The 13,224-nt window shown below is 44.8% G+C and overlaps 1 protein-coding gene across 9 annotated transcripts in view; it reads right to left on the bottom strand.

Moving 5' to 3' along the window:
• Positions 1-13,224, bottom strand: part of si:dkey-237h12.3 (teneurin-3) — a 121,311-nt gene that overhangs the window by 65,245 nt on the left and 42,842 nt on the right. For all 9 annotated transcript variants that reach the window (XM_057042807.1, XM_057042813.1, XM_057042812.1 and 6 more), the window contains one exon: positions 2,382-2,607. In XM_057042807.1, the coding sequence (XP_056898787.1) occupies positions 2,382-2,607 (226 nt within the window). The remainder of the gene's footprint in view (positions 1-2,381; positions 2,608-13,224) is intronic.

Below are 13,224 nucleotides of genomic sequence, written 5' to 3' on the forward strand. Positions count from 1 at the left end.
ACAGCTCCCAGATGCCGTCCTGCAGCCGTGACATCGTGTCGGCCGTCTGTAAAGAACCGCTTAAACGTCCAACCGCACATGGTTCTCATACTTGATGTAGTTTACAACTTGGACTGGTGGCCAAGACTTAGCCTGTGTATTCCTGTTTATTCTCTCTGCCAAGCTGATAGCCATTGATGATTTATTATCTTCAGATGTTGTCGATTGTGGAGCAAATGCATTCAGAATGAGACGGTTTCACACAGCCGAACAGCCCGAGCACAGCGAGATCACCGTCTTGTGTGGGTATATTTGACATTCACAATAAAAACCAACCAATAACAACATCGTTCCTTAAAGTTAGAAACTACCATTGTAGTTTGGATGTTGCACGGCATAATTATAGCAGTTACACTTGCAAAAGTGTCAAATACTGTCAAATCAATGGCCACCACGACCATTAGCTTTCAATGTAGCATTAGCAATCGTGTTAGGTTTAGCTTTGTGGATGGTGATTTTCGGTGTTAGCAGTGGTTATTGTGAGGCCATCGCAATTAACTCGCCTCTACTTTCACTATCCCAGAGGTCAGGAAGGGGGGAGGAGGTGGGACCTCTGAGGGAGGAGGACTTGTTCATGTTTGCAATCTTTTAAAGTGCTGTGCAACACGCCAGGAAGGTAAGACCTGCTTTAGGAGTCACAGCCTCGAGGAAGAGTCAAAGAAATTCAGACGCCTGGAGCCAAACGCATACAGGATGCGCTGCGGCGCGGGTTCCCTGCCCGGTGTTTGCAAAAGCAGCCTAATAAATACATTCAATACTCCTTCTACATTCCCCAACCTGGTAGTTTTCTTGACATGTACAATTATGTGGTGTACTGGGTGTTTCCTTTTGCCCCCCTGGTTCTCAGCAGCCCCCTTTTCCCCACCCACTGACAACCACTTGATTTAGAGTCCACCGCAGTGATAGTGATTTATGTCTTGTCTCATGATAGGTGTGCACGTATTGTTTTGTCGATAAGGCCAAGGCGGCTCAAGGTCACGGCACGGTTAGGATTCAATCACTGCATCAAAAAAAAAAAAAAAAAAGACAGAGAAACTGTCACCGCACATCCCCGCCGATTGAGCCGGATCACGAGGGGCTCTTACTTCAGGCTGTCGCAGGCAGAATCCCGAGTTTACGTTCATCTGTGCCTTGGAAAAGGGTGTTCCGTGCCAGAGAAATATCAGGCTAGAATGCAATCATCTACTGGAGGCCATTCTAAGTCAGGGTGTAGAACACACTTCATTAGCCAGGATATTTTGAGTTTACTGATTAAAGATGTAACTGATGTTCTGTTAGGAAAACATGGCAGAGGCTCTCCGACAGAGTAGCATGTTGTGCTGCAAATGATGATGTCCCCCAATCTGCTTGGCAAATTCCTTCTGTTATTTCCATCTTTATTCCGACTGGCAGGCTTTCCGCCGCTGCCACAGTTCACTCCGGCCGCGCACGTCCAACCCGAGTGCAGGTATATCCAATTTAGCAGGCTATAAAATGTGACAACATTATTCTCAACAGAGGGAAAAACATGGAGCCTATTTATCAAGAGCAGCAGAGGCCATTATGCCACGCACCATTTGTGGCACGATAATTCATCCTGATGAGGTGGAGACGTTAATATGGGCATTACGGGAACAACAGTGAGGAACAAAATGTCAGTGGCATTTTTAGAATAAATTATTTAATCTGAGGTTCACAGGTCCGTAATGCTGAACATTATCCTCCAGGTCGTAGCCAGATGGGCGACATTTCCTCAAAACCTTTCGAGCTCGTACGAATGACGTATGCCGCCACGATGCCAATAACGTTGAGTCAAGTATTTATATCGAGCAGTTAATACTCAAAGGGATCTCTGAGTGTCAGTTTTACAGTAGACATATTGGCCGATCGCCGTCTCCTTGAGACATCAAATAACTGGAGGGATAAGTGGACCGATTCCAAGCAGGCAAAGAAAAATGAGCTTTTTATTCCAAATAAAACCTCAGCCGACACGGATCTGACAGCAGATTCATAAATAAGTCGGTCGCCTCTTTAAAACTTTAAAATCAATGAATAGAAAATAGATTTGAAACGATCAGCACTTGCGACTGACGCAGCTTCAACATTTATCTGAAATATCTGAGTCAGTATCAGAACTATGGGGGGGGGCAACCTATTTTCTGAATGATTGCTTCCTCTTGATGAGCGTTCCCAGTCATCCAGGTTGAAGAGAATTCTTGGCTTAAGAGAATTGAACTGAACTAGTTTTTTCACCTCTTATGCGCGACGCTTCTTCACTTCTAAATTAACTGGTGGGAATCCCATATTGCTTCCTCACATAATCTATGGTAAATGTAGCGGTGGAGGCCTCGGGGGTCACTCACCTGCTCTCCAGGGCCACATTGCTGCCCAGGACCCAGCTGTCCTGCAGCTGGACGCATTCCGCCGTACTCTGCAAGTCGGCCGCCAGGCCGGCTGTGGGCGGCGGGCTTGGGCTCCTCTGATTGGCCAGTGAGCTGCGGCTGAGGGACGTGATGGACGGATGCTGCCTGTGTGGGGGCGGGGCTGGCGGGAGAGGGGGCGGGCCTGGCTGACTGGATATGTGGTCACCTGGAAAGAGGCAGAGGAAAATTAAGTTGCGCATCCCCATGGTAACAAATATATTTGGCCAATTTATTTGGAGGGCCGGGATGGGTGCGCCACAGGGGCGGGATAACAACGGCAGCTACCATGTCCAGTATATAAGCCACAAAAGCCACTTTAATGATCCAGGAAAGCAAATACGACATTAAAATGAGCTGGACCACGGGGAAAAAGTGCGACCAAGGAGTGCTTTTATGGCGAAGCCCATAATAATTTTCGCAAAAACGTCAGACAGCTGACAGTTGGGTTCTCCTAAACAGAAGGTCACTCAGAAAGGCAGCTGTTCTTTTATAGGCACTAAACGCAATGTTTCACATTTGATTACAGCCAGAGAAGACTCTCAAATAACTAATGACCAGAACATCCATTAGAGCTCTGCGAGAACAGGTTTTCCAATTTCACACAAAGCTGTGTAATTGGCCCCCAGAATGGCATGTGGTGATTATCTATCCATCTTCCCTGTTTAAAAAGGTAAAAAACTCAGTCCTGACAATTCTGATTTGTTCCAATGAGACGGCGAGCATTCTTCCTTACATACGCCTGAACAACCTGGATGAGTTGTTCCTGTAAGGAGACCACATTTTTGCATTCCCCACATGAATTTTTATGAGATAAATTTAGAGCAGATGAATACCAGAGGTCTGGTTCTGGTGCATGAGTTAACCTTAGCTTCATTGAGCATGCATCTACTGGAAACTAGCAAGGTTTTTTCCTTTTTCCTTGAATGAATCACAGCAAAACAGAGGAGAAAAGAAAGCACAATTTAATGGCTAGACAATAATAACAGCAGTTTTATCGTGAGACACTTTAAAATCCCCTTTTACTGCCATCTTCCTGGAGTTTGGATACAGAATTTATGGAAAATAAATCTTGAATGTGTCTGCCGCATTTCCATTACAAGCTCAACGAAGGAACAAACTCAGACCCGCATGTGCGCCGATTTCTGATTTATTCCTTATGAATTACTGAATAAGATGCAGGTAACGACCGACTCAAATCCCCACTTTTGCATCGGCACACCTGCAATGATTGCTGTATTAGCTATGATTTTCTGACAAAAAGTGCTTGAATTTACGATGTTTTCTTTGAACAGCGCAGTCAGATACAGTCGGAGACGCCGATTGAGACAGGCACAAACAGATGTCGAGTGCTGCGCCGCTGCAGAGCAAACTTAATTAAATCAAGCAGATTTTAATCAAATCCGGCCGATTTCTAACCCCCAAAATCACCTTGTTCAAAGTCAAATCTGAGTCTTTACACATGACCTGCCAGCGATCAACTGCCATATTGGCATTCGAGAAATATAAGGCAGTCATGACTTTGTGGTAATGAATACGAGCCATCCCACTCATCTCCTGGGCTGGACTTTGAGCCCTATTACAAAAGTGCTAAGTAGGCTAATAGAAATGTGGATTATCTACCAATACTGGATGGTCTGACTTCACCTCTGGGTCTCATTCCAGTATATGAGCACGAGAGCAGCCAACAGCCCCACTCCACTTCCCAGCAGAGGCAGTTTTTGTATGATCAGCTGCAGAGTGCAATAATACAATGTCAATGAGAGGCTAAAGGGAAATGATGCACTTGGGAAAAAAAAAAGTATCACTTGGGTTCTGGAATTCAATTATGATGGCCTGACAGGATTACACATTTATGTAAATGCTGCGAGTAAAAAATCTCCTTGATGGAAATGGATCACAACTTACAAGAAAGTTAATTAAATGACATTTCAGTCGCAGCATCTGCTGCATCCTGTTAAAACTATAATCAATATCTCTCTGTTGTAAAAAGCAGCCGTCTGTCCTGTTAGTGCAAACACATATGTCACAGGGAAGCCAAATATCTCTGCTCCATTAGGCATTACAAATAAAGATACATGACATGTTACACAGACCGGCATCCATTTATCTTCATGTCTAGATATTGATCTATTGGCCAATGCAGAGCGCGCTTACATCTTGATTGCCCTTGTTTGCAGGCTGCACTGCTCACACCCGCCATCTGAACAGGAGTACAGCACAGATATGGCCTTTTTGTTGTTGCTGCAGGGGCATTAAAGCTCGGCACTTATGCTGACGTGGAGGCAAAAGAAAGATTTTTTTAAAAAAAAGAATATTGCAAATTTACATTCAGTGCTGAATCACATTCCGATGAGTCAATGCGTTCAAAGACATGCGGCAATTTTAACATGAAATGGATTTTCAGGCTCTCACAACGGGAAAAAAAGGAGGGAGAGAGAAAACTTCAAAAGGGATTTTACATGCAGCAAATCTGACAGCATAATCCCACAATGAACTATGGAAACATAAAACCCAACGAGCTGAATTAAGGCTCCGGGATGCAAAAATCAAAGCTCCCGGGAGTAAATAAGGTAAAGCAGGGCGGTGCACAAGAGACATCAGTTTTGCTTCAGAGTCAAGCTAAAGAAAACAAAAAGGTACAAATACGGAGTCGGAGAAAATGCACTCATTGAAGAATAAGTAATATAATCTGTATAAAAATGTGTTCCTTTGTCCTCAGAAGCTGAAGCATTCAGCGCTGTGCACACAGCGTTCAGCTGGGTTGCTATGCCACAATACTTTCATCAGCTTGAGACCTGCTGCTGTTTTCAGCCTTCAATTTTCACTTAACCGCCGTTCATTCCAGGGTCGCAGGGGCGAGCGGCAACCTAAACCTTGCACTCCGCAGCCCCTGCTGCTTTGAATTCACCAAAATCTATTATATGCTCATAAAATATACCTAACTTAAGCAATTAGGGCAGATCGACTGCAGCATAATTAAGCAGAGGCAACAGCTGGGAGGGCTAATCAAAGATGCTTTTTCCTTCTCACTGCCCTTCATCAAGTACAACCGAGCAGCATTTGACATTCTACGAGCACATGTGGTCCTCATCTGAGCTGTGCGTGTCTGCAGTTTTATTTAACAGGATGTGATGCCCTTTTAAGCATTCATATATGAATGGTGCAGGGATCACGGGTACTACTTCTCCCTCTCCCCCCCAAGGCTCAGTTCAGTGGGAAAAGTGGATCACCGGATGAAACAAACGTAAACAGCTGGGAAAAAATTAAAAAAGAAGTAACTTGTTCAATATGGCTTATCTGGTGTTAATGATGCCGCAAAAGTCTCAAGTTACCGCATTGATTTGAATAGATGCTATTTCTACCTGCTGAGAGAGTTAGCATTACCCCCCCACAGTGAAGAGCGAGGCTTAAAACGCCAATATCACCCTTTCAAATGGGTTCAGGATCTTCAGATTTCAGAACAAATGGAACCACCAGAGCTGTGTTTGTACTCATGTGAAACAATTGCATGTTTAGAATAAAGATAATAATCGTAATGATAAGAGACTCTGTCCTTGGGCCGCTTCTTGTCATCACCAACCTTCTCCCCCTTGGCAATATCTTTCATAAAATCAATATCCATTTCTAGTGCTTCACAGATGACACCCAGCTCCACCGTTCCAGCAAACCTAACTCTCCCGCCCTCCTGTCTCACCTTGTGTTTGTCTGAAATAAGATCCTGGTTCACCTCTATCCTGCCAAAACTAAACAGCAACCAAACCAATGTCCTCCTCATTGGCACCAAATCTCCACAGTCGACAATTTCTCCCTCATCATTGACAGCTCCTCACTCCCTCCTCCCCCAGCTCAAGAGCCTGGGTGTCATCCTAGATAGTACACTGTCATTCCAGTCCCACATTAATAACCTCGCCCGGACCACCTACAAAACATCAACCATCTCCGCCCATCCCTCACCCATCCCCCCGTACCGCCTCCATCCTTGTCCACAGCCTCATCACTTGAATTATTGTCCCATTCAAGGTAGGAATGATCGGTCAAGTTTAGCCCCCATCGATGGATCAAACTAGCGTGGAGTTGAGAATGGCGCACTTTGCTTGTGCTCACACTGCGGAGTGTGTAGGGTGTGTAGGGTGTGTAGGGTGTGTAGGGTGTGTAGGGTGGACAGTGGCGCTTGCAGCTGTGCAGGCAGTGATATAAAAACAACGGGACGCAGTGTAGCTCTCCAACACATTCAACCACAATAAGGAACGAGGCTCCGAGGAAGGTCCGATGCACGCTGAAATCATTACCGGAGACGTGAGTGAGACTGACGCCCCTCCCTCCCTCTCTCGCCCTCTCTCGTCCTCTCAAGAGAGCACATGTTGTCACATGTGGGTGATAGACTCTGTCAACAAATTTCCAGACTGCAGCGTGTCTTCCATACCATAAGCACCGCTGCCGGTACCCCGGTGGAAGGATATCAAAATAATGGAGCAATGGGGAAGCATTATTCTGCTAAAGCTCCCAGGTTCTGACAATGAAAATGCAGATAAGGAGCGGGCCTGAATCAATATCTGACAGTGTTTTAAGGACATGGACTCCATTATAACCAGCTACAAATGTCAAAGCGGGTATGAATTTGTGGACGATGCGTCAGCAGCAGTGGACTGCTTAAGTGTGTATATCCCTCACTGAGAGCTGGATGTTTAAAGGCCTCTAGGGCACACCAGCCTGAAATATAGACTTTCTTTTGGCTCTTTGAATTTAGATTCTCCACATCCTGTCTTATCTCATTTTTTTGTTGAAAGCACAATGAGCCTTTGTAAAAAATGTGGCATTGTTTTCAGTTTGGGCGCACAGAACTAAACTGGCCTTTAAAGCGTAGGCTCAGATGCTGGGAAGGCAGATGAAACAGCTGCACGGTTTATGGGCTTTCACTTTGAAACCGGATCAAGACGTATGCCTCTTTGCATAATTCCTCAACATCAGCTTGTCATCATCTCCGTCAGCGGCATGATTTAAAGGACCTTTGTGATTAATACTGCATTCAGATGCTGAAATGATCAGGCTAATTCCATTCTTAATGATGCTTGCAATATATATCAAATGCTGCAGCCTGGATAAACACATTCTGGGGCCGAGCTGTGTTTTAAACTGCTCTCCTCATCAATGCTCTGGGCTGACCAGAGCAGAGAGGACTAACATCACATAGTTTCCTCAGAAACGAACTGTTAGAGGCTATTGGTCTGCAAAATAAGTTCACATTTCATGATGTGTTTCTTGAATAAGTTTAACGGCTCAACTTGATATGAGGTTTCAGCTTCTCAAGATTCCACAATGTACAGCACTTTAAAATATCCCTTTGATGAAAGCACTGATGAGATTTGAGTAGTGTGCATAATGTTCTAACACTGAGCCGAGACACAATTAAAAGCCGTTTTGCACTCACTAAGCTTGGCAAGCCCGGTGAAAGCCTTTTCATATTCATTGTGTAAGTATTGCAAAAAGGTCTTGTGCCATTTTACTCTCCATTAAATGACTGATTCAACTGCTAATGGAATTGATTGAAAGGGCATTTGCTTTGACTGCTTTGCCCTTCAGCGATCGGAAAACTGCAATGGCTGAATCAAAAGAATTCCATCAAAACAGATCACACAACTCTGAGGCCACAGTTTTCCATTACAGTAAGATTCTGCATGTACAAATGCGTCTTTGACACGCAACGCCGGCCTCGCACTGAAATTCCAGAGTGTTGTTTGAAATAAATGACATTTGGACCAAGTAGGGCGTTCAAACAAGTCAAATAAATAAGCCCACCCCCAGACCATCGGCGCGCCTCCCCACGTGTGACACCGAGCCGAAGACGGTGGGAGTGTTCCATAAGTGGGATAAAAGAGCAGCTTTTCAGTGAGGAAGGTGCAGGATGAACCCAGCGGAGCAGCATTTCAACATTCTCGCCCAAGGTGAGTTTGGTGGATTTGCTCTGCAAAGAGAGTTGGCAATTTCCAGGGGCTTAGTTTGTGCTACTCTCACAGGGCTTTATATCCTCCTCGCCACACTTTTCACAAACAGAAATGTCTTCACGACTTTCGTATCAGCATGGGATTATTACAAGAATGACGTAATCAATTATTTATACGGATAGGCATAATTCCCATCGCCCCTAGCGGAAATGATGTATTTTTATTTTTAATGAAAGGTCTGGTCTACTTGCCAAAAGCCTGCCAGTATAAGAGTCCCACATCTGAGTGCCTTTGAGGTTTTTACATAAATTTCCAATTTGATCAGTAACTTTGCAGAAAAATATCAGGATCTCTGGCAGAAATAAAAAGTTACACTCTGCGGTATATAATGAGCCTTTTACACTCATCTAAATGACAAGTATTAAGGTGCGTGGCGTGAACTGGCCGCAGGTCGAAAGGTCACCAGAGTAACAGCCGGCTACACTCAGCCGGGTGATTACCTTTCACCGAACTTTAGTAACTGCTCAGACGGCAGCAGAGCTCATGGCCATACTGAGCTGAAACTGAATTCTGGTGATTTATGGTGTCTCCAAGGGGGGGGAGGAACATTAAAGAGAAAAAAAAATATGGCAGAACATTGAGAAGGCATCCAGCCTTTAGCAGAGCCTGAAAATGGTGAAAAATATGGCAGATTCCCGCATCGTTTTTCACTTTTATGCCACCTCTCGCCCTCCTCCAGGCAAAGCAGAGGGGGGGAAACAAAGCAGGATCTCTTTGGCCGCCGTTTCCTCAACGTGTCACGTGAACGCTGTGCATCCCCCAAAACAAATTAAGAAATATTTCACGTTGCTCTTCGACGATTAAGAGACGGCAGAGTTTGGAAAATCTACGTTATTCCCCCCATGCCCCTATTTCATGTATGCATTTATTCAATTACAACTTAAATCACAAACATGCCGAGCGGTAGCACGTTTAATGTCTCCGTAACTTGCTTTTGATTTAGAAGGTGGGTCTGTTCTAAGTGCTTGCAATAATATAAAAACCATTACTCCATGGATTTAAAACCGCATTTACAAACCTCCCCCATCAAAGTGCAGCTATAAAACTCAGACTACACGTCGCCATTAAATACAGGGGCACGCATGCACATTTCATGCATCGTTCAGCTACTATGACGCCAGTGTAAATACGCCAGTCCCTCGTAAACACGAGCAGCGCCACCTCACTGTTTGCACGTCTCGGTCTGACGTGGCTCCAGATGGAAGATCATCATACAGATGATGGCTGCTTAACACTTTTCTGACAGCTCTCGGATTACATAGCAATTACACTGCTTTTCAGAAACGGCTTTGACAATTAGCCCACTGACAAAACATTTTGTTGTGTTTATTCCCGCGTGGACAGCTTTGGCTTCCTCCCCGACCCGGGGAGAACGCGCTCGCAGCGTCACAATGCAGTTTTTAGCTTACCTGGCACAGACGGCACGCCATTTTTATTCAGCTGAGAACTGGTGTTATGTATTCAGTAGGTGATGTTCTGTCTGAAAACTGCAGAACGTAAAGCTGCAGAGTCCACGGTGTACCAGTCTATATCCACACTGCTCTGTGTACAACACTCCGAAAATGTTCAAAGGATTGAACACAGACATAAAATAAGGACATTTAATGAGACTGGAGTATATAAAAGAAAACTGTCATTATTATCATCATCGAATGAGGCTTTAAAAAACAGCAAACCAGACCAAATAATTGATGGATTTGGTTTTGGCAGATTTTTAAACACATCAACATCCCCTTCTGGTCCAGCTCTTCTCTTACATTTTTAAGAGAGACGTGCAAACAAACATGTTGAAATCAATTAACAAAACTGTCGAATCATAGATTTGTGAAAGTGCTAAAATAAGTGCGGAACCATTGTTACCAGTAAACGATGCAGCTACTTCCTTAGAAAACCCAAGTGGACATTTTTTCAACACGGAGAGAGAAAAACAAGCTGTAAACAGCCCCTCTACAAAAGCTGCTGTGCCTGGAAAATGGCTGTCTGCTTCCACATCCATGAGCCAGGCATCAAAAGCATTCATTTAAAAATCACCAGGCATGAATCTGCAATCCCAGAAATCCTGCGGCTTCTGCCCAAAACAGGCGCGTTTGCTGCAAATTCTCAACCTGCCGCTTCGTTCGCACCTTTGATGTAGCGTCAGGATCGCAATAATTGCTCCAACCTGCCATTCCTGTCGCGGCATCATCCTGTTTTGATCCCGGAAGAAGCTTTGGCTACGCGTTCTTAAACTGTATAATTTAAATAAATCTCCAACCTCAGTACCACTTCCCTGTCCTCTACCGCCCCAATTATGCCTCTGCTGGCACCAGAGGTTCGGTTATCATGCGCAAAAAAACCTCCAATCACCATAGATTACAATAACGTTAGCGCAAATCCTGCCTTGCGTTTCCTGTATTCTCCCTCACAGTTCTCCAGCTTTCTGACATCAAGGATAATTTACTGTGTCCTCTTAGAGTCAGTGGCTTCTCTCCTCCATGTTTGTTTGTTGCTACTCTGTCGTGTGATGAATGTTAAAGGGGAGCTTAACGCAGAAATCTGCTCTTAAAGCAGGTCACGGCTGCTGCTTTACAAGTGCGGCGATATTAACCGCGTCAGTTTTCTTAAGGTGGCCGAGAGTCTCGGGCCACGCGCCCACGCAACGAGTCCTGCCCAGTCTGAGCGTTAACAGGCTGGATTCTGATCCCGGGGCACGACTGGGACGGACGCTCTCTGAAAGGGGGCGCCAGCCCAGATGGTCATCGCTCAGCACCCCCTGAGGTTTGCACAGGAAAAAAAACATCAGTGGCTAACGTCCAAATCTTTGAGATATAAATTCCGAGACACCGGAACGGAGAAGGTGGGTAAAGAATAAAACTTCTCGTGTCACAACGCGTCACCTGGGTCGCAGTTTCAAGACGACAACAAGAAAAACTTCTCAAAATCTAATTTTGCCGAACGGCGCCTCGCTCCTCGGACCAAATCAATACCGTCATAATTACATATAATGTGGCTCGCATCATCTCGGGGGTCATTGAAATGTGACATGCGTACTCAGGAGAACTGTTCCTGTTCCTCCCTATTCATTTAGAACTCACTTCCCCAATCACTTGAGAAAATGGTTGCAGGGGGAAAAAACAAACCACTCATGGTTGTAGTGGCGCGGTCTTTTCCAATAGCAGCTATAATTGCATTTCCTGTACAAAATCACTCCGTTTGTATGGAAACCAAACAAAGGAAGCAGCATCCATGCAAAATGGGAAAGCATATCTTTTCTTGATTAATTTTTGGCATATTGTTCTCAACTGGATGCACTCCACTCACACAGATGACTCATTTTCACCTCCATTGTGAGCAGAGATGGAGCGGCGTACAGTGCATATCTTTCAGACCATTCTGAAGACACAAATGGCAGAATGAGACTTATATAATGGGCCATAGACACCGATGCCACTAGAAAATAACTTTATAGGATGCCAGATTTCTGTATCCTCGCAAATAAGCAAATGCAACAATTAAATAAGACAAAGCAGTTTCAATTTGATTGAATTTGTTGGGTGTGTAGTGATCCTCAATTGCGTCAGTAAATATGTTGCTCTGTGTTAATCATGTTCTTTTGTATGTTTGTTGAACTTTACTTCTTTATTTCCTATTATTCCTGGTATTCCTTAAATAGTGTTCTGCAGTATACGGTGAGAAGAGGTCAACATCTCTGCACTCCCCATTTATTAACATTTCAAATTTCATTGACCTGTAATAAAAAAAGAAGCCTTCGCGTGGTCTCCCGACTCCTCCAAACATTCCCACATTCAGTTCTCCGAGCCAAGAGTTTCCTGCCATGTCTGGCTCCTGATCTGCAGCTCGAGAACACAAGCTGAAAAATCCCTCTGCTCTCCACAGAGCTTTTCCCGAGAACCAGGCTATGAATTGATGGCCCACTGTTGCATTACTCTTGGCCACAGCACAGAGGACAGGACGTGAATAATAATAGTACGGCTTATTGGTAATTCTTGCACTGCTCTCTGAACGGAGCACCATAGTAGCAGGAAGGGTCACACTGGAGGTGTACCTATCCTCAGTGGGAAGAAACAATCAACTTTATGTCTTCATGCACATGTTTTAGATGCAGCGGCCATGCACAGAGGCAGGCACTTAAAAGCTTGCAGAGAAAGCCTTCCAGCGCTACTGATGTTTTTGAGTTTTGCTACAGGAACATTCTCATTTCTCCCTGCAAAAGAACTAAAATTCAACCTGCGCGCCCTCTCGGTCTCTGTGCATGCTCAGTTGGCAGAGTGATAGCCCAGGGCCCTGTGCTGAGGTCACTGCAAGAGTTCTGGAGACGCGGCACACAGGAGCTTAGCTCTACTGACGTGCCGAGCTAGCTGTGCTATTTCTACGAGTACCACTTAGCTGCATAAACTGGGCTCTGGCTCTGCATTCTGAGGAATGATTAAAAGGTTTAAGACATGGCTACTGAAGTGCATTTGTCAAATGGGGTGACTTAGAAGAGGGTTTTGGTCATGCAACGCAATACAGACACTACTGTGACCCAAGGTTCAATCCTTTCTAATCAAGACGACTTAACTGTTGTACAGCCCCCCCAGTAGAGACAAGGTCTAGTGGCCCGGTGTTGCAATTAATTACTGAAACTGGCTTTTAAAGCTTAATCTGCTGTGCAGTCATCCTGAACGTCCACACGCATCCATCCCCCTCTAATTTCAGAATGGCTCAAATCTCACGCGAGTCAAAAGCTTGTTAATCAATAATGAAAAGCAGTCAGAAAAGTCCGATCCTTCAGAGCGGCT

The sequence above is a fragment of the Takifugu flavidus genome, chromosome 9 (assembly GCF_003711565.1).
Source record: "Takifugu flavidus isolate HTHZ2018 chromosome 9, ASM371156v2, whole genome shotgun sequence".
NCBI classification, from domain to species: domain Eukaryota; kingdom Metazoa; phylum Chordata; class Actinopteri; order Tetraodontiformes; family Tetraodontidae; genus Takifugu; species Takifugu flavidus.